Source organism: Eulemur rufifrons, chromosome 6 (assembly GCF_041146395.1).
Source record: "Eulemur rufifrons isolate Redbay chromosome 6, OSU_ERuf_1, whole genome shotgun sequence".
NCBI lineage: Eukaryota > Metazoa > Chordata > Mammalia > Primates > Lemuridae > Eulemur > Eulemur rufifrons.
In genome coordinates this window covers 91918430-91944100 of record NC_090988.1, presented here as the reverse complement: position 1 = coordinate 91944100, position 25671 = coordinate 91918430, and the positions used below count along the sequence as shown (strand labels likewise).

The 25671-nt window shown below is 34.1% G+C and overlaps 2 protein-coding genes across 2 annotated transcripts; both read right to left on the bottom strand.

Moving 5' to 3' along the window:
* Positions 1 to 6108: 6108 nt before the first annotated feature.
* LOC138384480 (olfactory receptor 8J3-like) lies at positions 6109 to 7056 on the bottom strand. The gene has a single exon (XM_069469987.1). The coding sequence runs from the start codon at positions 7054 to 7056 to the stop codon at positions 6109 to 6111; it is 948 nt and encodes a 315-aa protein (XP_069326088.1).
* A 9852-nt stretch (positions 7057 to 16908) lies between these two features.
* Positions 16909 to 17868, bottom strand: LOC138384479 (olfactory receptor 8K1). The gene has a single exon (XM_069469986.1). It carries the CDS (start codon positions 17866 to 17868, stop codon positions 16909 to 16911), a length of 960 nt encoding a protein of 319 aa, XP_069326087.1.
* Positions 17869 to 25671: the final 7803 nt, after the last annotated feature.

Sequence of the window (25671 nt, the reverse complement as noted above, 5' to 3'; positions counted from 1 at the left end):
ACTCTCTAATTTCCCTCTTGAAAATTATTAAAGATTAAATATATCTTTCTAACATTAAGAAGAATATACATTCAGCTAAGAAATATGAGATCTATACATCTAAAACTTTATCTATTAACAACATTTATTTTTCAATTACATATTTACAATTGATGGATGAACCCTGGTGAACGTCTCACAAGTAATAGTATATTTAACACAATGGACCTAAATTGAAGTATAAGTGGGTCTGAATTTTTTAAGGGTAGTGTCAATCATAAGCAAGGGGAGATATTGATGATAAAGAGTTTATTGGCAGAAGAGAATTTCTGGATATGTCTTGGACAATTACAGTTAGAAAATTACTAAACTATGTGGAACTATATAATACATTGTGACAGCTTCGGACAGCTTATTAAAAATATTGAGATGTATTTGAATTATATGGAGGTGATCAGTGACTGACATTTGTTAAACTATTGACACAAAGCTTGACCAGATAAGTAATTAGATTATATATAAGAGAGTCAGGTTTTCCACTGTCAGAGATAGAAGTTGAAAATAACGAACAGACAACACTAAAATGAACAGTGTTATTGGATTACAGTCATGTTATCAGTATGAACTCAAGCTTATCTAGAAAGATAGTTAAATAGGTAGGTAGATAAGTAGATAGAGAACTATATAGATTTGTGTATTTATTTGGGTTATTACACATGCATATAATTCCTATCTATGTAGGCTAAAAGTGGTTAGAAACAGTGACACCCTGGTAGCAACCAGCACACCGAATACCCAGATCTTGGTTTCTAAATGCTCAGTTAGTGGTTCTATTAGGAACAAGTCCATGCTTCCTGGTGCCCTGGTATGTTCATCTGTCTTTCTTTTCCCAGAATAAAAAAGGCCCTGAGTTTTTGTGGGTAAGAAAATACTAGACTTGGCTATATAAAGTGGGTTCTTTAGATTTTTATTTTTAAAATGAAACTCCATTTATTCATAAGGAAGAGGAGGGAAGGGCCACAGTAAGTCTCAGCAGCCTGAGTGATGTTGGTGAATGTCAAATATATATTTTTTGTTCTTAATAAAGTTAATCCTTTATTTAGATTTCCTTAGTGTTTGCCCAATGTTCATTTTATGTTTCCGGATCCAATTCAGGATAGAATATCACATTTTGTCATTATGTTACCTTAAGCTCTTCTTGGTTATGAATGAATTTACTTATTTTTTATGGCTTTGATAGTTTTGGTGAGTACGGGTAAAGTATTTTCTGAAATGTCCCTCAGTTGGGCTTTTAATGATATTTTTCTCATAATTAGACTGGGATAGTGGGTGTAAAGTAAATTGACATTCTGATCACATCATAACCAGGATACATGTTGTCAGTGTGACCTATCACTTTTAATGTCCACCTTGATCACCTGGTTGAAATAGTGTTTGCCAGGTTTCTCTGCTGAAAAGCTATTGAAATAACCATGTGCAGCTCACACATAGGGAGTGGGAAGTTATGTTCTACCTCCTTGAAGGCAGGATATTTACATAAATTATTGAGAATTCTTTTGTATGGGACATTTGTTTTCCCTTATTTAAAATTTATTCATTCACTTCTATCAGTAAGGTATGCAAATTCATTTTATAATTGGGATAATAAGTGCATTTTAATATTGTACATTATTCATTTTGTTGCTCACATTTTTCCTTCTTTTATTGGAAGCACTTTCCCTTGGCCCCTGTTATTTTGATGTACAACCATCATTGTTTTTCTCTCTCGCTTTCTTTCTTCCAGCTTTCTTTCCTTTTATCTCTCTCTCTCTCATCTTTATCTCTCTTGTTTTGTTTTAGCACTGCCTTAATTTCTTACACTGTAATATATTATGGAGATATCATACAAATTTCCCACACTGTCCCAGTCAACTCTCAAAAGAGCCCTGGTTCCTTTTATTGAAGAAGCAATTAGAAACTATTGTTTGGTTTCTAAGCCTGTTTATTGCCATTGCATTGCCCGCATGTTCTAGGCCTTCTCAGCTGACAGATCAAGGAGACAGACATGTATATGCTAACTCATGTTTATATCATATGTATACATAGCTACAACTACTGCTATTTGTAACCCTCTGCGTCTATATTAAGCAGAACATGAGTTTATTCCTTCTTCAACACTAATCCATTATTACATGGGTCACTCTAGATTCCTCTCCTTGCTTATCTATAACTTCCTACACCAACAGTGTGAAATCCGGCACCAACCGCCTGCCATTCATTTATGTAACTGTTCAATTCCAGTGTAAATGTGTAAGGGTTTTGGAATTATTAAACCATATTCTTATGAGAAACAACTTTGTAGCACAGTAGCGTGCTATGTGTAACTCCTTTTGTTGCCTTTAGTTTAACACACTCCATTCTTTTCAATGTTACTTAGTTGAACACATTTTCCTCTACCCCTTTCAGGAAAATTTTTTCATACATTTTTAATACAATAGATTGTTTTGTCACATTCTGCATTCCTTTGCAGGTTCCACCAACCTCTTAAATAATTTATTTTAAAGCTTGCTTTTATTAACATTGACTCTTTGCCCTTTAAAGCTTTTTGAGTATTTGGAAAAGGCACATGTCACATATCCACCATTATAATGTCATATCATACTGAATAGTTTTCCTACAGGAAAAATTCCCATGTGCTTCACTTATTTAACCTGTCCCTTCCATCCCTCCTCCCTAAAAACTCTGAAAACCACTGATCTGTTTGCCATCTCTATAGGTTTTTCTTTTACATACTGTCACATAAATCGAACAACGTAGACTTTTCAGCCTGGCTACTTTGCCTTACCAATATACATTTGAGTTTCATCAGTTTCTTTGATAGGTCACTGGCTTTTATTGTTGAATATTCTTCCACTGTATGGATTCACTATAATTTGTTTATCCATTCTCTTTGGATTAGTAGTGTAATAAGATGCTCCTTCTTAGTTCTAAATTCTCATTTCCTTTAACAAATAATCAATTTATACAGCCACCTTTTTCTATTTACAATAGTAATAGTGGTGCATAAACATTCAAAGATACTGTGGTAAATTCACAATGTATCATTTAATTACTGTAGGCATTGTCTTTTTATTTAACACATGAAACTTTTGTTTTAAGGGTGAGTAATGGCCGGGCGCGGTGGCTCACGCCTGTAATCCTAGCACTCTGGGAGGCCGAGGTGGGCGGATCGTTTGAGCTCAGGAGTTCGAGACCAGCCTGAGCAAGAGCGAGACCCCATCTCTACCAAAAATAGAAAGAAATTATATGGACAGCTAAAAATATATATAGAAAAAATTAGCTGGGCATGGTGGCGCATGCCTGTAGTCCCAGCTACTCGGGAGGCTGAGACAGGAGGATCGCTTGAGCTCAGGAGTTTGAGGTTGCTGTGAGCTAGGCTGACGCCACGGCACTCACTCTAGCCTGGGCAACAGAGTGAGACTCTGTCTCAAAAAAAAAAAAAAAAAAAAAAAGGGTGAGTAATAACTGAAAGTAGTAAATGAAATCCAAGTGCCCTGATCCATAGGAGAGAGGCATTATAAAACAGACAAGTTAGGGGAATATTTAATCAACACTTTTATGAAGAAATACCTGAAGAATTAGAAATACTTCTTAATCTTCAGATATTTTATCCAAATAAACTTGTACTTATGACATTGTGATTTTATACAACACAAAATTTTAAAAAGAAACACAGATACAACTTGAGTATTATACACAAAGTGTTTTAATGTTCTTTCTCTACTTTAGGGTCTAATAAAATCAAGTATTTTCTGGGATATTCTTCATAATACCAGGTACATGGCTACTGTAGAGTCCAAACATTTTCAGTAAATTAATTTCAAAGAAGGGTAATTGTTCTCCATCATTAGAAATGCCCAGCATGATTACATGCACACGTATAAATAGCCTTCCATTAACTTATCACACTAAACAATGATTTTAAATTAAGAAATGGTTACAGTATTTAATTCTTTTGAATTGAAAATTTAATTAAAAAGCTACCATCAGTGCATAAGTGCCCTAGTTGAATCTATTAGATTTCATATGTCCTCTTTACCTACAATTTTATGATCTTCTAGCTCATCTTTCTAAATTCAAAAACTGCCATCAGGAACCATCTTAATATCTTAATATAGTTAATTTGGTGGAACAAATTTTGTTCTGTAGCAAATGGTCATATACATGGTCACACATATTTCACATTTCAATAGAAAATCTAACTAGAAAATAATCCAAGAGACTGAAGTTGTCAAAAATATATTGAATAGATATTTTGTAATATCCTGGTAAGTTAAAGTGTGTGTGTGTGTGTGTGTGTGTGTGATAACATGTGTATTAAATCACAGTATAACACAAGAAAGAAACTGGGAGTAAATGTGAGACTGAGGTAAAGTAATGTTAACTTAATATCTCAACATACATAAAATAGCTTTCTTCTGTTTTTCATTCTCTCACTAAGGGAAAGAAAGATTGGCATAAAAATTGTATTGAATATGTCCACTCTAAGGTAAAGCTGAGCATACCCCAATTATAACTTTTCCACATCTTTGAATTCAATTTTGTCTTGTAGACTTACATTTCTTTTTTTATATTTAATTTTTAAATTGTCATATATAATTGTATGCATTGATTATACGCAACATGATGCTTTAAAGTATGTATACGTTTTGGAATGATAAAATATAGCTAATTATCACATGCATTACATCATATAGTTATCACTTTTGTAGAGAGAATGCTTAACGTCCACTTTCTTAGCATTTTTCAATACAATATATCATCATTAACTTTCGTCACCATGTTTTACAATGAATCCTTTCTTCTTCTTCTTATATAAAAGTAAATATGTATCCTTTGAGCAATATCTCCCAACCCTCTTCTCTTCTAACCACCCCAGCCTTTAGTAACCACCATTCTACTCTCTATTTCTATGAAATCAATATTAGTTTCTACATATGAATGAGATCATGCAATATTTGACATTCTGTGCCTGGTTTACTTCAGGTAATATGAGGTCTTCCACATTTGTCCATGTTGTAGCAAATGACAGGATGTTATTTTTATAACTGAATAGTATTCCACTGTGTGTATGTACAACATTTTATGTGTCCATTCATCTGTTGAAGGATATTTAGGTTGATTTCATAACTTGATTGTAAATAATGCTAGAATAAACATGAGAGTGTTTATAGTCAGAGTTGTATAAGAGATTTAGTTGTACACTCACTGATAGAGAACTATTAGAAAACCCAATTAAATTTTACAAAACAAACTAAATTTTTCTCTAATGATGTAAGAAACTTTCATGAACTTGGATTGTTAACATCTAATAATATCACAATACAGATCATTTACTTTACACACTAAAGAAGAATAATACTTAGAGTAAGGAGAAATAAAAAAGCCTTTACAAAATCTACTAGATTTTTAAATTAAATCCACCATGAAAGTGTGTCCATTATTGTACTCTGTGTCTCTCCTTTAAAAATTGAATAAATTATATTAAGTGGAATAAAATATTTAAATCTTCCTCTGGTTAGCATTCAGAGTATAAATTAATTGGTAGTATACATTTCATCATTAAAACAATGTTAAGAAATGGGGAGTTTTATTTTTAATATAATTATCATTTCAATTTTAGTAACTCAGTTGTAAAAAGGGATTACAACCATGTATAAATAACATTTTTTCCAGATGCATTGATCCACTATACCCAACAATACCAAGCAAGAAACAAAAAGGGATATCAAACAATAAAAAACATCAATTACAATTCTCTTGTCACATTTTTTTTGATTCATTAACTTATTTAAATTTTCAAAAACATTTTTCTTGGTTTCTGAAAATATTTTATTTTTCAGACTGTTTACCTACTTACTCCTGGTCAAAATGGGTGATAATCTTTTTTTGCTATACTAATTTCATAACTCAAAGAGCTTACGTTTATTTTTAAATGCAAAAATTTAAAAAATCCTAAAATCCCCAAATCCTCGCTCTTAATTTTCAGGATAACTTATAAACCTATAAGTCAGCCATCTGACCTTTACTTTCTGATATATAAAAGCTGTATATCTTAACTAATTCTTCGTTTAGCTATAACATCAAAAATTACATTAACTTACAGGAAGAACCTGGATTTGCCATAAATTTCTTTAAGGCCACCTTCACATCCTTATTCCGCAGGCTGTAGATCAAGGGATTCAGCATAGGGATCACCAGTGTGTAAAACACAGAAGCCATTTTATCAGTATCTAAGGAGTGCTTAGTTTTAGGCTGCAAATACATGAATAGCAGTGTCCCATAGAAAACTGTGACAGCCATCATATGTGAACCACAGGTGGAAAAGGCTTTTTTCCTTCCTTCTGATGAACGGATCCTTAGAATGGACAAAACTATGTTGAAATAAGACACAAGCACTGTAATCATGGAAGAAAACAAGTTTGTAGCTGTAGATATAAAGACTACTGTTTGTGGAAGGTAAGTATCAGAGCAGGACAATGCTAACAGAGGCACATTATCACAGTAAAAATGGTTGATTACATTAGAAGAGCAATAAGACACAGAAAATACACAAGATGAAACCACAACAGCTGTAGAAAAGCCATAGAGGTATGTGAGGGAAACCAGCAGGAGGCAGATCTTGCGAGATACCACCACCATGTAGAGTAGGGGATTACAAATGGCCACATAGCGGTCATAGGCCATCACTGCTAGCATGATCACCTCTGATACGATGAAAAGCAGGAACCCTCCCAGTTGGGTGGCACATTCATAGTACAAGGTCGTTTTTTTCTTTACTAGAAAATTGATCAGCATTTTAGGGGCAATGACAGTAGAGTTGCCAAGGTTGATGATGGCCAAATGTCGCAGGAAAAAATACATGGGGGTTTGAAGTCGAGAGTCAACACTGGTGAGGGTGATGATGCCCAGGTTCCCTGCCACAGTCAGCCCGTAGATCACCAGGAAGACGAGGAAGAGGGGAATCTGGAGCTCTGGACGGTCTGAGACACCTGTGAGAATAAACTCAGTGACCTGGGTGAAATTTTCAGGAGTCATGTAGGAGTTTGGGAATTCATCTGTTTGGGCAAGAAAAGAATCAGTGTTTACAGACTTTAAGGAATTATTTTCTAGGACTGGCATTAGATGGCAAGGGCATTTCCTAAGAAATATTTCCTTGAATTATGCATTAAGCTAGCTCAGTTATTAAACTCAAGGTTCTAGATCTAGTAAGTAAAGTTTGTAATCCTTTGGGAGACAGAAAGAGCAATTATGGAAAATTAAAATGTGTTGGCTCAAATAGATGGTCCTGTTTACAGGATTTAGCTTTCACAATCTTATTGAATTATGAATATGTTCTTAGCTTGCAAAAACTTGATGCCATGATTTATATTTTAAGTCTTTTGCATTGAGCGTGAGAAAAGCTTGAGTTATATTATGCCTGCAAGTAATCCAAAGGCTCCTTGTGATTTCTTAATCTGAGACTTGTTAGCTTTTCTTAAGAATAGATGATTCTGGTACTATCCTGCTCCATTTTTTTATTCTATCCTTGTATAATGTCTATTAGATGTACATTAAACTTGTACATTCTAACATAGATGTGTGTTAACTACATTTTTAATTTTTATTTTATTAACTCAGATAAAAATACATGGAGATATACCCTCAGGTTTTTTTTTTTTTTTTCAGTTTAGTGATTCTCTTTTTTGCTTTCAATTAAATAATATCACTGAAAATTTTATCATTTTTTCAACTCTTTGATATTGTGCTTTAATGGAATATACTTCCTATGCCTTCCTTCTCTATGGTTTTTTTCTTCTGACTCTGTGAGTTTGTGCAGTTGCTCATAGTTTTCCTATTGTATTTTAATTATATTTTTTATAAAATTTTATAATATTTTTGTAGCTTACAAAATCTATCTTGTCTTAGGTTTAGTTGATCTTTTTATTTATGTTTTTCACATTTTTGATATTTTTCCATATTGTAATAAAAATAAACATTTTTATTGCTTAGCGTTTCTGTGATAATTACAATGCACATATTTCCATAAATCTACATACTATTTTAATATGGCTTAATGTTTTCTTACATATTGTTAGTTAAAGGATGATAATCTGCCCCTAAGGAAGACAATTACAGTTTCTTTGTAGTAATAATTGATAATTCCAATGTTCAGCATCTGTCTGGCCCAAAGAAATCCTGTCCCTGTCCCTTATCTAAAAATTTGGAGTTAAATGCTGAGAAGTTAAGATTCTATCATTATAAATGCCTGACTAGTAAATTTCTAAAGCTGTGGACATTTTCACTCATTCTACATAGGAAAAAATAGGAAGAACAATACAAAATTATTCTCTATAAAAAAAACCAAATGAAGTGACAATGTAAATAGAATCAAAGAAATAAGAAAAAAATAATTCCTAATTCTTTCTGACACTATGCATCATTCTCTTTCTTGGTTTTTTAAAACCATCTGCTGATTTAATTATTTACCACATAGCTATTGATTTCCTACTCTGTGATAAGCAATATTCAGGCTTCAGATAAATTACTTATCCCTCACCTCATGGACCTGCTTTTCTAATGATAGGGAAGAGACAAAAATCTGGTCAAGAGTCGGGTAAACAAGATAATTTCAGATAACAATAAGTATGATAAGTAAATTAAACAAGAAGACACATTAGGATAACCTGGAAGAATATTTTCACATAGGATGTTAAGGGTAGGACTTTCTGAGAAGTTGAAATTTGAATTAGAACCTAAAGTTTGCAGAAGGAACTACCCATTTAATGAATGACAGGAAGAATATTCCAGGATCCCAGGCAAGGGTGAATATGTTGAAAATGCTCCTCTGGCATAAAAAGCATGCCATGCCCTTTTCCTACCTTGCCTTCTCTGGCTTTGCAGGTTTTAATTTTCTATCTTCAGCCTTCAGTCTCTCCACGTCTCCCTTGGCAGACATATCAACTATCAGCCAGAGTTAATGCTTCCAAATTTTATCAGCTAACTCTGATTCTGCTGAAACCTAGTATATTACTAGCTTTATGCTTTATTTGAAAATGTGGTATTTAAACCTTAAAAGCAATCATTTTAAACACGAACATCATATTCATTCTCTAATATTCTCTTTCATAGCTTCAGATTTCATTATTTGCTGATTTCTATGAATAATTTCCCATCCTATACATCTTCCTCTTCTACTTCCTTAGGTCAAGTCTTCAATAACTCTGCCATTGACTATTGTATCCTTCCTGGTCACTGTGTGATGATTCTCTCAGATCGACAGGTCGAAATGCCAGTCATTAATGCTTTTTGAATTATTAAGGTGTGCGATATGAGCAGTTTCTAGAATAATGAAAATAAGCTTTTGCAGCATTTTTAATACATTTCACAATCAAGTCCATATTAGTTTTGTGATCAGGCTACCCCTACCAAGTGTACATTAATAGTATGTTTTATCTCTGACCCTCTGTGTCCTTACACATATTGATTCTTCTGAAATTACTCCATATTTTTGTGAAAGATAGCATCTCTGAATGAAGTTTGCCCAGCATTTGTAGCAGTGGCCCCATCAAACACAAAACAGAAATGAGCGTACTGTGAAGTGGAGCCAACAAATTTGAGTTTTGTAGTATTTAAGAATGTTGTGCCTCATTCTCTAGGCATGATCAATCTTTTTAATAATATTATAGTAATGATTAACTTGGGTGGTAGAAGAACAGTGAATTAACTTTAAATTATTAATAGCACCACTGTTTTGGAACTAATGGTTAACAGTATTAATCTTTAAATAGTGTACTTTAGAAATAGTTTCCATGTACTTTGCATTCTTTTTTATTATAAAATTTATTGTACAGGAAAAAGAAAGAAAACCTTTTTTTGTACATTCTTTTTTAGGTAATTTCAACCAAGAACAACCTAGAATATGCATATTTTCTTTCTCGGTTTCATTTTTTCCTTAATAACATAGACAAAATTGTGTCCTATCACACCAAGAGTCTATCATTCTGAGTTTCGTAAAGTATTATGCCTGATTATGCAAGTACCTCTCCTCAAATGGAAGCCTTCTTCATGGAAACCATTCTTTCTGATACTTTCTTAACTAAAATATTTGCAGATTTATTTACTGCAAGATAGATAGCTTAAACATGTTCCATTATTACACCTATTGCATATTATGCTTACATATATACACATATGCATATGTATGTATATTTGCCTGTAAGTTATCAGGTTTAATTAATATTTTTTTCTGAGACAATTGTAATCTATATTTATATTCTTAAAATGGGACATCATTTACACTTTGGGTAGCTGTGTATCCAGCTATATTTCACAGAATATCCTCTGAAACATAAAATTTTCATTGTAGATAACGTTGCAAAAATAAGACAATGTTATAAAAAATCTCAGTGAGGAATAAACAAACTTAAATACATGAGACATAATGATGCCAGTTTTAATTTAAAAACATAAATAGCTTTGTCTTATTTGATACCCTATATTCCTGAAAGCAATTTGAATCTTTAAAACAATCTTTAGCTTAAGCATTGTATTATTTGGTTATATGAAATTCCCATTGTCTTGCAAAATGAAGATGAAGTGCATCATTTTAAAGTATGCTTTGGGATCCCTTAAACACCATTGTATAACAATATATTGTACCCACCTCTAATGAGGAATCTGCTTCAAGTTCTTAGTGAGAGTCTCTACTTGGATGTGGCAGTAGTAGTCAATGAGGTTCTGTAAACCTTTGAGACCCTAACTCTGAGTTTAGGTAATCTAGGGTATGCACGTGGCCTTTTACATCCTTGGGAGGGATGCCACCTGGGATTGGTTCCTTGACAAGCCCTCCCTCCAGGAATTTGACAAGAACCTCTGAGAGTCTTCTTTGTGGGAGACTGAGCCTGTATCATTGAAGTGAGTTCAATTCCATGACACCTGAGGGACACAGTGGTTAAAATGTTTCTTTTAAAGTAACTTATTTCCCTTCAGAGATTCATTATAGCAAAAATGAAATATGTGAGATCTAGCAGTCAAATTAGAACAAACTGTATCACACAGTACAAAATTGGCCAAGTCATTATTTAAAGAAATTAAATGGATATTAAAAAAAGGATGTGTTCTCCAAGGAACAATCTTCATGTACTAAAATTATTATTTTACTCTTGTCCTTATGGTTGCATTTCAGTTGGGAAAACGTAGAGGACAACCACTGGAGAAGAGTCAGAGTATTTAATGTTGTATTGAATGTGTCTATAAATTTCCTGATGGATAAATGCATTATTTTAAATACTGAATATTTTAGGTATATATATTTTTATGCATGCAATGCCTAATAGAATTATTTACAAAGGAACATGCCTTGGGTAAATTCTCTTCGTTAGGGATTAAGTCATCTTTGCAGCTCGCAAGGTCTTCCCCTATAGGCCTAAATTAAAGCTGAAAGGGGAGGTATATAGTGTGATGACATTTATATAAAGTACAAATTCACCCACATGGAAAAGTATAGTATATTTTGTAAGAGCACAAAACAACAAAAAGATTCACATTAAATGTGGATGTTAACACTTGAGGACTGCCGTAGCAAATTACCACATAGGCTGCATGGCTTACACAGTGGAAATTTATTTTCTCACAGTTCTGGAGGCTAGAAGTCCAAGATCAAGGTGTGAGCCAGTTTGGTTTTTCCTGAGGCATCTTCCCTTGGCTGTCAGATGGCTGCCTTCTCACTGTGTCCTCACATGGTTGGCCCGGGGTCTGGGCCTGTGTACGGGCCTGGTGCATCTCCCTCTGTCCTATTCTCCTCTGCTTCTAAGGACACTAATTTTATTGGATTAGGGCCCAATTAATGACCCCAGTTTAACTTACTGCCTCTGTAAAGGGTCTATTTTCAAATACATTCTGAGGGACTGGGGGTTAGGGCTTCAACTTATGAATTTGGGAGTGGACAGAATTCAGCCCATAACAAAGGAGACTGAAAAATAAATAAGAAAGCCAACTCAGTAATGGTAATGTGACATGAACTGAGAAACATAATTATTCTAAACCTCTCACTAGAGATCCCAAAACAGTTGAAAAGATCAATACCTCCAGTGGGTGGAAAACCAGATTCTGGAAATCTGTTCAGCATAAGTAATACAAATTATTAAAATATATAAATAAAATCTTTATGAGATTATTATTCAGTGTAGTAAAATACTAGAAGCTAAATGCATGATTTGGACATTTATTAAGTAAATTTAGACATACATTTAGTATATTATTATACATATATATATATTTTTTGAGATAGAGTCTTGCTTTGTCACCTGGGCCACAGTGCTATAGCATCAGCCTAGCTCACAGCAACCTCAAACTTCTGGGCTCAAGCCATCCTTCCTGCCTCAGCCTCCCAAGCAGTTGGGACTACAGGCATGCGCCACCATGCCTGGCTAATTTTTTCTATTTTTAGTGCAGATGGGGTCTCACTCTTGCTCAGGCTGGTCTCCAACTCCTGACCTCAAGCGATCCTCCTGCCTAGGCCTCCCAGAGTACTAGAATTACAGGTGTGAGCCACTGCACCTGGCCTATATCCTTTTGAAATTTTGTTTATAGGAATCATATAGAAATATGAGGGAAGATTCTGAGAGACAAACCAAAAATATCCTTAAAAGGGTCATATTTTACTACATGGTTCACATTTATGTAGAATCTAAGAAATTCAAACTCATAGAAACAGAGAGTAGAATGGTGGTTGCCAGAGGCTGTAAGGCGAGAACAATTTGGAGGTTTTGATCAAAGAGTACAATGTTTAAGTCATGCGAGATGAACAAGGTCTGGAAGTCTAATGTCCAGCTTGGTGATTATAGTTAATAATGCTGTATTGTACACTTGAAATGTGCTGACGGAGCAGGTTTTAAATGTTCCCACCACATATACACAAAACAGAGAACTATGTGAGGTGATGGATGTGTAAATTAGCTTGAAACTTCATGTCATACACCTTAAATCTATACAGTTTTTATTTGCCAGTTATAACTCAATAAGCCGAAAAAATAAACTGGACATATTATGTTGCTTTCAGTTAAAACAGCAATAATTTACATATAATAAAATGCCATATGTGCATGGATGGCATTTTGAAAACTGTTATTTCATCTCCTAGTTAAGAGTGTATTTTCATCACCCCAAAATACTACTTGATGTCCCCTTGGAGTAAACGTCCCCATTCTATTTTCCCAAGCAACAATTGATGTGATTTCCATCACCGTATTTTAGTTTACCTGTTCTAGGGCTTCATGGTAAAGGAATAATACTGTGTGTGTGTCTGGTTAATGCTCCTGAAATTCATCCATGATGCTGCATGGATTTGTAGCTCATGTCATTTTGTTGCTGGCTAGCATTCTATTTTAAGAACATATCACGATTTATCTTTTTATTTGTTGATGAACAGTAGAAATATTTCCATTTTGTACTATGTTGAATAAAGCTATTAGTAAAATAAATATACACATATTTCTCTGGACATGTTTTCATTCCTCCTGGGTAAATATTCAGAAGGGGAATTCCTGGAATATATGGCAGTCATGAATTAACTTTATTAAAGTTAATATTTTCCAAAGTAAAGTACCATTGCACATGCCAATCAGCAATATATGATCATTTTAGGACATGAAAATATTAACTGATAACTTCTTACCAACTTGATACTTGGTACTTGCTAATGGAATATTTTTAATTTTACCAAAACTAGTGGATAGGAAGTAACATCTCATTGTAACTATAATTTCATTTCCCTGATAATTAAAGATGTTGGTCTCTGTGTCATGTGCTTATTGACCATTAATATTTATTCTGTGAAGAATCTTTTCGCATCTTTTTTCCTGTTTTTATTAGGTTGCCTTTATTCACTTGTAGGGGATATTTATATATATCCTGAATCTCATTATGTTATTGAGGCTTCTTAATGACTAATCAATTGAATATGCATATGTACATGTATTTTGGACTCTTTATTCTGTTCCACTAATCTATTTACCTATCTTTATAAAATGCTGTATTATCTTGAGTACTGTGGTTTTATAGTCAGTCTCGAAATCTGTATTGTGTTATCCAACTTTATTCTTTTACAAGATTGTCTTGGCTATTCTGAATCTTTTCTGTACTGTATAGAAGTAGACAAAAAGCCAGACATGGGGGACCTCGACTGTGCACTATGAGGCTAGGTTTAGACCTGTCCACTTTGAGAAGTCACTTTTGGCAGCAGATATTAAAATTCATATTAAAATTTGATGCCTTACTTAAAAAATGAGCCTTATTAAAAGTTGTGCCTTGGACTCAACCCTATGGTGTTAAATTTAAAATGAACCACTTGGATGCCTAGGATAAAATAGTAAAATAGATAGTGCTTCTTCTGTTAACTCTTTCCAATCTTAAGTCTGGAATCACTGCCTATTCCATGCAAAATAATTTGTGTTTGTGAGAAAATTCCTTCAAGAAAGAGTACGTCTTGGTGTCTGAATAAAGAAGCCTTGGGATAAGAATTGAAGAAATCCATTGCAAAGCCCATGTAGGAAATCAGCCTCAAGGACTTTTAGAAATAATTGGAGGTTGAGTTTATGCAATCCTATTATTTGGTCTTTGCAACTATTGTCATTTAAATGTTAATTCGAATATATTTCAATTTTCTATGTAAAAGCTTTTGGTGTATCAAGCCATTAATTAGACATAGAGTGAAAACAAACCAAAGAAAACTAAAGGTTCTGACTGTGGGAAGAAGTTGAGAATGTATACATGCTAGAAAGATTTCCACATAGGTTGGCACCAGTATTTCTCAACTACTCCTCATTATAATTATAACGAGAATATGTATTGCATCGCTATTAGTGACAGTGGCACTGTCCAGTGAGGTCTGGAATGTTATAAACTTTCTGTAAAAAAGAAGGGAATGTTTGAGAACCATTCATATTGTTTCTATAATATCAAATAGCTGATATTACACACCTATTATTGCATTTTGCAATTTTACCATCACACAGTAAAAATGATATGTAAATAAATGTTTGTCTCCTCTCATGGAAAATGAAAAAAGGAACACTCCTTGGAAAAATAGCACAATGCATAGCATTTTTCCTCTGTGTTTTCTTCAATATTTCAAATTATTATGTATGTATGCAAAACATTTTCCCCACAGCACATTATTAGAATATGGAAGAACACAAGCACATTTATTTTAGAAATAAAAAACACCACTACATCATTTTATAAGCATAAGGCTATTTATTACAGTATTTCTTTGTGGTGGCCAAAAATAAAAAATAAAAAAAGCTTCAAACAAGCAAATGTCTGTCAAAGAATGGATAAATACAAAGTGATTGTTCTAATCTCCAGAGTTGTATGCTAATATTAAAAATGAAATAAAAATGTAAAGTTTATTGGCTAAGAAAAATCCTGCTGCTGATGACTTCTCAAGGAGGAAAAAGTTGCAGGGAACATGATATCATATGGTTGTTAAGCCCTTTCTTTATGGATGATATTAGAGAATACTATTAATATCATTTAACTTGTGGATTGTAGAAAGGTATATAAATTATACTATTTGTTAAGGGAAAATATACAAAGCCAAAGAGTGAGGTCTATGTAGTATAATATGAAATACCACTCTAGAAAATAAAATTTATTTATAACCATAAATATGCTTAGGGGCAGGGCCTGAAGGTATCACGGTAAAACAAGTTTGATATGATTGGATAGTGCAACTTTATGTTACTGTTATTTTGTTCAATTTATGTTTTAGATAAAGCAAAATACAATATAGTTAAAGAGGAAAATAAAATGAATGGGTGTGGAATAAAATTGCTCTGGTTCATTTTCTGATTCAATTCCTCACAGGTTTTACTTTCCATACTAGTTTGGATTGAAAAAAACACAACTGGGAAAACATGCATATTTTTAAAATCTATAAAAGAATGCTGTTAAGCAAGTAGGAGAATACTAAGATATACGAAATCCATTTATTGGCTGAGTGAGACCACACAATCTGAATGAAGCATCTGTTAGCACAGAGTTCATGTCACTGTGTATACAGGCCCATGAAAGAGACAAGAGTCAGGAATGCAAATGCAATTAACCCTTCAGTATATCTGTTCTCCTCAATCTGGGTTATCACTGATATAGATTATTCAAAATATTGATACTACTACAGTACATGACCAAATAAGACATTTATCCTGAAGTTGCCAATCCTAAATCAGCTTATCAAGAGGCTGTCATAAACTAAACTTTGCTCTAGTGTGAGAATCTATCAAAGAGGGCATGGAATTAGCCAATGTTTTTCTACTGGGCCCTAATCAAAAATCCTGCAAAGTTCCCACTCTATTTTTGAGATATAAAATATTAATTTATGTTTGATTGAAAACCTTATTCTGAGGTAGCATGCTTTATTTTCTACTGAGCCTAGATTTTTAAAACAATCTTTGTATGTTATGTTATAAACACATATTTACTTAGTTTCTTGCCACCTGCCTAGCCTACATATGCTCCATGGTCCATTCTAATTTAACTTTAATACCCAATGATTGCTATAAAATATCTGTTACTAATATTCTAATTAATTTTGCTCCATTTTAAGTATGTAAGACTTTTTTCCCCTACCTCTACAAGTCTAAGTTCAAATCAAAAATTTGGGATGATTTATCTTACTTATAAATAATATAGGTTCTAATATTATTGTGAAAATCACTTGGGGCTTATATAAACTGGCTACAGTATCTATTCCATTGAGGCTGAGAAGATATAAGATGAAATGTTTTGTCCAGAAAGGGAGGAAAACTTAAGCAGGCAAACTATTTCTACTTTTTGATGCTATAATTGGTTTAACAGAGTATTAAACTAAGATTGTTGCACCCTATTGTGCAACTGAATATTAAGATATTAAGTGGAAATTTTGAATTGATTAGTTAACGTTCTCTTTAGAGCATCTTTTACTTCTCTGTTCCTCAGGCTGTAGATCAATGGATTCAGCATAGGGATCACCAGGGTGTAAAACACAGAAGCCATTTTATCAATATCAAAAGTATGGCTGGATTTGGGTTGCAGGTAAATAAACAATAATGTCCCATAGAACACGACCACCACTGTCAGATGGGAGCTACAGGTGGAGAAGGCTTTGTACCTCCCCTCCACTGAATTCATTCTGAGAATGGCCACAAGAATGAACATGTAGGATATGAGAACAATCAAGAGAGAGGAGAGCAAATTGCAGCCAGAGAAGATCAAAATGATCAGTTCTAATTCATGTGTGTCAGAACAGAGCATGGATATCAGAGGGAGACAGTCACAGTAAAAATAATGGATGATGTTGGAGCCACAGAAGGACAGTGTAAATAGCTTAGTTGTAAGAAATAGTGACACAAACGTGCTGTAGAGATAGGAAGTAAGTACCAGCACCCAACGTACTTTCTCTGCCATGATGACCACATAGAGAAGGGGTTTACAGATGGCTACGTAGCGATCATAGGCCATTGCTGATAGAATAAACAGTTCAGTGATGATGAAAATCTCAAAGAATGCTAGCTGAGTGGCACACCAATTGTAGGAAATGGTATTTTTGTGGACAACAAAATTTACCATCATTTTTGGGCCAATGACAGTGGAGTAACCAAGGTCAGTAATCGACAAGTGTCTAAGGAAAAAGTACATGGGGGTATGTAGCTTGGAGTCCAAATGGGTCAAGATAACAATGCCCAGATTGCCCATCACTGTGACCAAGTATATGATGAGGAAGATTCCAAAGAGTGGTGCCTGCAGTTGAGGGTTGTCTGTGATCCCCATGAGAATAAATTCTGTCATCTTGGTCACTGCAGTGTGATTGCGTCTCTCCATACGGTTCATCTTCATAACCTGTGTAAGGTATAACATCAATACTTATTATATTTGAGGCACTATCTTCTAAGAGAATTAAAAAAAATGATGCGCTAGTTATAGAGAAATTTTCTTTATCTCAAACTCTCAGTAGAGACTCCTCCTCCCATTAGATCAAAACCCATAACTACACTCACATTCACTGAAACTTTGTTAAGTTGCTTTAGAAGGGCAAGATATCATGAAGTGAGTGTTGTAATGCAGCTACTATGACCTAGTTCTTTTGACCCCAAGCCATTTTAAGGATGTCAAATTAGCCATAAATTTTATTTCAGCTTTTCAAATTTTTAAGTAATTTGTAAAACAAACATCTATACCTAAACCATAACTTTACCTTATTTCCAATCATCACAAATTTTAAAGAAGCAATAGAATAACAAATTTTCCAAACTATTGATGGGGTAATGAATTAGTCAGCAATTAAGAAGCCTCTTTCCCATATGGAAATAAAACTCATCAGAAATCAAGCATGTGGGAGGGGGGAGGAGGGGATGATTAAATTCACAACTAATGGGTACAATGAACAATATCTGGGAGACAGACACACTTATAACTTTGACTCAAACTGTGTAAAAGCAATTTATGTAATCAAAATGTTTGTACCTCCTGTGATACTCTGAGATAAAATAAAATTAAAAAAGAAACCTCTGACCATCAAATATATGTTCAATACATCCCACTATAAATTAAATTTGTTTATCTAATACAAATTTTACTCCATAATATGTTATATTTATAATTTTTTAAATAATATCTTAGTTTGCCTTTGCCACAATTGACCTTTTTGCCTGTTGAGTAACTACTACTAATGATGTCTCAATCATACATCTCTCTTCTGCATGAAAAGGACCTGGCCATTTTGACTGCTAATGAACACTTAATGGAGAGTTATGAAAAAAGACCCAACAGAAAGAAGAATATAGATTAATATCAAGAATTAGAAGGAACTCTTTCTGTGCCAGCTGATTTTCTAAGCACTTTACAGATATTAAACCATGTAATCTACACAATAACACTAGGAAGTAGGCAGTAATACCATACCCATTTAAAAGACAAGGGAACTGAGGCACAGAGAATTGAATAACTTAATAAATGTATCTCAGATTATAAGTGATGGAGTTAGGATTCAAATAAAGTCATTCTACATTCAGAAAATGTTCTCATAAACACTATAGCATGCCATCTCTCCCTTAAGGGCACTCTGCCCAGACAGGAAATAAAGAATGTGACAGGAAGGGCACCAGGCTAATATATATGTATATCTCTTTGTTAAAATAGATGACTGAAACATGAAGTTAATTTGAAAACTAAGGTGGCAAAAATAATGAACACCAAATATTGAAGACTGTATAACTGGTTTGTCCCGAGCATTAATCCAGTTGAGGACAGAACTGTATATTGTAAGGGAAGAAATCATTTTGCAGAGCATAGGGACTTTCAAGATCTTTGGTGACAATCTTCCTAAGTTATATGTCTTTAGAAATTTTCAAAGTCTGGTCTTTCTACTTACCTCAATGGAGAATTTGCCTTGGCTTCCGACTGTTTTAGTCCTCACAGTTTATTCCAGATAAATTTAAGCTTTTTTCTACCCCCTTGAGACTCATTGTGTGCAAGTTTTAATCTGATTCAAGAATACACAAATTGCACAAATTGCCTGAGGGAGAGTCCCTTAGATATCTGTTAATTATTCTCAGAATGTTTCCTTAGGAAAAGTTAAAAGTATTTCACGCCTGGATCTGACTGAATAAACAAATTATGCAATACCACTGAACAATGGAAATCACCATTATGCCATTGTCAGCATCACAGTTACACAATAGCATGCAAAGATTTGGTACCCACCCCCTCAACACACACAGTTCACAAATAAATGGAAGAATAACTTTCTCAAAAAACGTTATGCAATATTTGATAATGCATCTATTGACCAAGGATATTTTTGTTGACTCTATAATTATAGGCTTACATAATTGATGTCTTATGACATGTATTGTTTCTGCCAAGAAATCCGTGGGAAGTCATTTATTCATTTCTTTATCATGTGTCTTTTATCTCTGGCTGTTTTTAAGAGTTTTTCTGTCATCAGTTTTCAGAAATTTCATTGTGATGTGCTTTGGCATAATTTCCTTTTTTACCCTGGAGTTATTTAGCCTTTTAAAAAAATATTTGGCGTTATGTTTTTGTAAAAATGAATTTAGAAAAAAAATTCTGGCACACAATTTCCCATGTTTTTTCTGCCCTATAAAAGGAAGTGTCTTCACTCCCCTACAACCTACAATTAAACATGCATTAGCTGATTCTTTATTGTTCTATATGTTACTAAGACTATTTTCAAAAGAACTGTTATTTATTTTTATAATCTCCTGAGTGTTAATAATTTATTATGACTCCTAGCTTTGGACTATAGATAATTTTATGGTCACTGAGAGGTGATTTCTCCAAATACAGCACAACAATTTAATATCACCTTTGTTAGCTGAATTTCCCTGGACTTGTATGGTGATTTAGGGCATTAAATCTTATAGATTGAAAAGATGTCCTAGACCTATTTGATTTGTGCGGATTGAATGTAGCATTTAGATATTGAAAATGAAGTGAATCATTCTTATCTTCATGGCTTTAATGAAGAATCAAATTTTCATCTCCCAAATTACTATTTTTTTGGGTAGAAAATTTATGTTTTTTATCACTTTTTTTGATGCTTTATGGAAAATTAGTATGTAATTCTTTCAGATTATTATGCCCAGATCCTCTGAGAGACTTAGGAAATTGTCTTGATGTGCTCACTGATTTAGGACAATCTACATATTCCCCAGTGGGAAAATGTAAGAGGAATCTCAAAGAAAGGAACAGAACATAAATAATCTGTAGAGTTCTGCAGAGAACTACGTGTTGTAAAGAAACTCTATATAGAATTCAAGAAAATCAGCAAGAAAATATCAAATAACCCTTTCAAAAGTGGGCAAAGGACATGAACAGAAACTTTTCAAAAGAAGATAGACTAATGGCCAAGAAACGTCTGAAAAAATGCTCAACATCTCTAATCATCAGTGAACTGCAAATCAAAACCACAATGAGATATCACCTATCTCCAGTGAGAATGGCCTTTATCAAAAAGTGCCAACACAGATCAGATTGTACTGACTGACCAACACTAAGGTGTTCACATAGTAGTTATACTCACTGGGTGCTAGTTGAGGCAGGCGTGTGGGGGTAAACCCACAACTAATGGAAGCAGAATGCACTGTATGGGGGAGGGACAAACTTGTACACTTGTAGCCCTGGCTTGGGTGGGGCAAACAACATTACATATAACCAAAATGTTTGTGCTCCCATAATATCTTGAATAAAATATATGTGTGTGTATATGTGTGTGTGTGTGTGTGTGTGTGTATGTCCCAAAACAATAAAAGTTGGTGTGGATGCGGACAGATAGGAGCACTCATACACTGCTGGTGGGACTGAAAACTAGTACAACCTCTGTGGAAAGTAATGTGGAGAGAGCTCAAAGAGCTACAAAAGTACAACTACCATTTGGTCCAGTGATGCCATTACTGGGCATCTACCCAAAGGGACAAAAGACAGTCTATAAGAAAGACATCTGCACTTGAATGTTTAAGCAGCACAATTCACAATTGCAAAGATGTGGAAACAACCCAAGTGCCCATCAATAGCTGAGTGGATTAATAAAATGTGATCTATGTATACCATGGAGTTCTACTCAGCCCTCAAAACAATGGTGATCCAGCCCATCTTGTATTACCCTGGGTGGAGCTGGAGCCTATTCTACTAAGTATCACAACAATGGAAAAACAAGCACCATATGTACTCACCATCAAATTGGTATTAACTGACTTAACTGACCAACACTTAAGTGTTCTTATAGTAGTAACATTCATTGGGTGATGGACAGCTGGGAGCAGGGAGGAGGGGATAGGTATATACACACTTAATGGGTGTAGTGTGTATCCAAACAAACACCATGCAGCATCTGGGGAATGGACATGCTTGAAGCTTTGACTCCGGTGGGGCAAAGGCATTATATGTAACCTAACATTTGTACTCCTGTAATATGCTGAAATAAAAAAAAGAAAAAAAAAGAAACTCACCCACTCCCTTACACAGATTCAATTATTAAAATAACAATTGAAAATATTTTGACATCAGTTTTAAATTAGGTAAATGTGGAACAGTTCTAAACTAATGTTGAAAAATTGTAAATGACATTATCATTATCACATAGGATGTTTTCCCTTCAAAATTATTATTCAAATAAAATATGTGGTAGGCATTATTTTAAAATATATCATTTAGCACATATATGTAAGACATTACTATTCTCATACTGAGATGGCACCAAGTTTAACTATTCAATTTTACTGAAATCACACAACTGATAACTGAAGTATTTGAAATTAAAGGCTTATTTTTAAATGAATGATATATATGCCTTATCCTTTCATATGACAAACTTACAAAAATTATTGTAATGCAGAGTGTATGACAATGATTTCATCAATGGTAGTATTTCCTCAGCTGGTCCCACAACAATTTGATGACTGTTAAGTATTAATTAAACCTTATTGAAGGTAAATTCTAATCAAATATAGTACACCCCTACTCTCATCACACTTTAAGCATGCATTCATCCAACTGAACAAAATGATGAATTTTGAAAAAAAAATTATTTCATTTGTATTTAATACCTAATTGAAGACATAGAGAATTTTCAACACCAAAAAAAAAAAAAAAAATCCAAGAAACAAAAAACAAAAACAACCAATCAAACAAACAAACAAAAAACTCCCTTGTGTTTTACACCCCATGCCCACACGTAGACTACTTTCATCACAGACAAATTTTCCCAATACTTTACCCCACAAAAAATATCCTTCCATCTCTAGGTGACTGCTGCTCTGATTCCTATCCCTAGATCTATTTTCCTGGTTATTGATTTTCATATTCATTGAATTTCCCAGTTGGTTGTACTGATTTTGCTTCTTTCATTCAGCATATTGCTTTTATATATATTTCTTTATTTTTTTTTATTTCCACATATTATGGGGGTACAAATGTTTAGGTTGCATATATTGCCTTTGCAACATTTATTTTTTTTCGAACTTTTTGATAAAGGCCATTCTCACTGGAGATAAATGATATCTCGTTGTGGTTTTGATTTGCATTCCCCTGTTGATTAGAGATGTTGAGCATTTTTTCACACGTTTCTTGGCCATTAGTCTGTCATCTTTTGAAAAGTTTCTGTTCATGTCCTGTGCCCACTTTTTGATAGGGTTGTTTGATTTTTTCTTGCTGATTTTCCTGAGTTCTATATAGATTCTAGTTATCAGCCCTTTATCGGATGTGTAGCATACAGATACTTTCTCCCATTCTGTAGGTTGTCTGTTTGCTCTCCCAATAGTTTCCTTGGCTGTGCAGAAGCTTTTTAATTTGATTAAGTCCCATTTATATATTTTTGTTCTTGCTGTGATTGCATTTGGGATCTTTTTCATAAATTCTTTCCCAAGGCCAATGTCCATAAGAATTTTTCCAACATTTTCTTCTAGAATTCTTATAGTTTCATGCCTTAGGTTTAAGTCTATTATTCACTGTAGGTTGATTTTTGTGGGAAGTGATAGGTGTGGATCCTGTTTGAGTCTTCTACATGTGGCTATCTAATCTTCCCAGCACCATTTACTAAATAAGGATTCTTTTCCCCAGTGTATGTTTTTGTCTGCTTTGTCAAAGATTAGATGGCTATATGAAGATGGTTTTATATCTGGGTTCTCAGTTCTGTTCCATTGATCTGTGTCTCTGTGCTTGTGCCAGTACCATGCTGTTATAGTTACTATAGCCTTGTAGTATAGCTGGAAGTCTGGTAAATTTATGCCTCTCAATTTGTGCCTATCCTGCAGAAATTATTCCACAACATCGAGAAGGAGGGAATCTTCCTCAACACGTTTTATGAAGCTACCATCAATCACCCTGATATCAAAACAAGGAATGGATGCAACAAAAAAAAAAAAAAAAGAAGAAAACTACAGACTAATAGCCCTTATGAATGTAAATGCAATATTCTCAAGAAAATCCTAGCAAATCGAATTCAGGTGCTTATCAAAAAATAATCCATCATGACCAAGTGGGCACCATCCCAGAGATACATGGGTGGTTCAACATATGAAAATCTATAAATGTAATTCACCACATAAATAGAAGCCAAAACAAAAACCATATGATCCTCTCAATAGATGCAAAAAAAGCATTCGACAAAATTCAGTCCCCTTTTATGATAAGAATGCTTAACTAAATAGGCATAGATAGGACTTACCTTAAAGTGATACAAGCTATATATGACAAACCCACAGACAAAGTCATACTGAGTGGGGAAAAATTGAAAGCATTCTTGCTTAGAACTGGAACCAGACAAGGTTGACCTCTATTACTACTTCTATTCAACATAGTGCTAGAAGTCCTAGCCAGTGGAATCAGACAAGAGAAGGAAATCAAAGACATCCAAATGGGGGCAAAAGAGGTTAAACTCTTGCTCTTTGTTGATGATATGATCTTATATCTTGAAATCCCCCAAGATTCTTCCATGAGACTACTGGAATTGATAAACAAATTCAGCAGTCTCGGGTTGCAAAATCAATGTACAGAAATCAATAGCATTCCTATACACTAACAACAGTCAAACTGAGAACAAAATCAAAGACTCAATACTCTTCATGATAGCAACAAAGAAAATAAAATACCTAGGACTATATTTAACTAAGAAAGTAAAAGACTTCTATAGGGAAAACTACGAAACACTGAGGAAGGAAGTAGCAGAGGATGTAAACAGGGGGAAAACCATACCATGCTCACGGGGCAGCAGAATCAACATTGTTAAATGTCTGTAGTACTCAAAGTGATCTACAGATGTAGGGATCCTCCCTGAGCAAGAATTGGCTTGCTCAGGGAGAGCCAGCAAAGAGTCAGCGAAGCTGGACATGCTTCTTGGGTCCAAAGGTCAATGGGTCCAGAATGCTCCTTGAGGCCAGAAGTAAATGGGCGACATGGCCCATTGACTGCTGAATGTTTCTTGGAGCTAAAGATAAACGGCCTATTGAAATAGACAAACTGTTTCCTATGGCAAATAGTCAAGGTGTGTCTCATTGTCCTGCACTCAGGTAATGAGGTCCAAAGGTTAAGATGCAAACGTTTGCCTTCCCTTGAGCCATTTCCATAAGAAATGCAACATGTCGCCTCAGAACCTTAAATATAGTCACATACCAGGAAATAGCTGCTGGACAATAGGAGCATAAAAATAAAGCCACTGGAGTTTTCGATACTGCAGTCTTTACCGTCTATATGTGTCCATGTGTTTTTTCTGTGTGTCTGTCTGTATGTTTATGTGTTCATACCCCGTTCTGTAATCGGGCCACAACAACAGATTCAATGCAATCCCTATTAAAATACCAACATCATTTTTTGCAGATCTAGAAAAAATAATTCTACTCTTTGTATGGAACCACAGAAGATCCCGTATAGCAAAGCAATCTTAAGCAAAAAGAATAAATTGGGAGGTATCAATTTACCAGCATATTGCTTTTGAACTTCATCCATGTCATATTTATATTGCTGCATGCTACTCCATTGCATGAAGCTACCAAATTTTTAAACCATTCTTCTATTGATGTATATTTGAGTTTTCTTTTTTATAAAAAAAGCTAATATAAACACTCCTGTATGAGAATATTTGTGAACATACACATTAATTTCTCTTGATTAGAGATC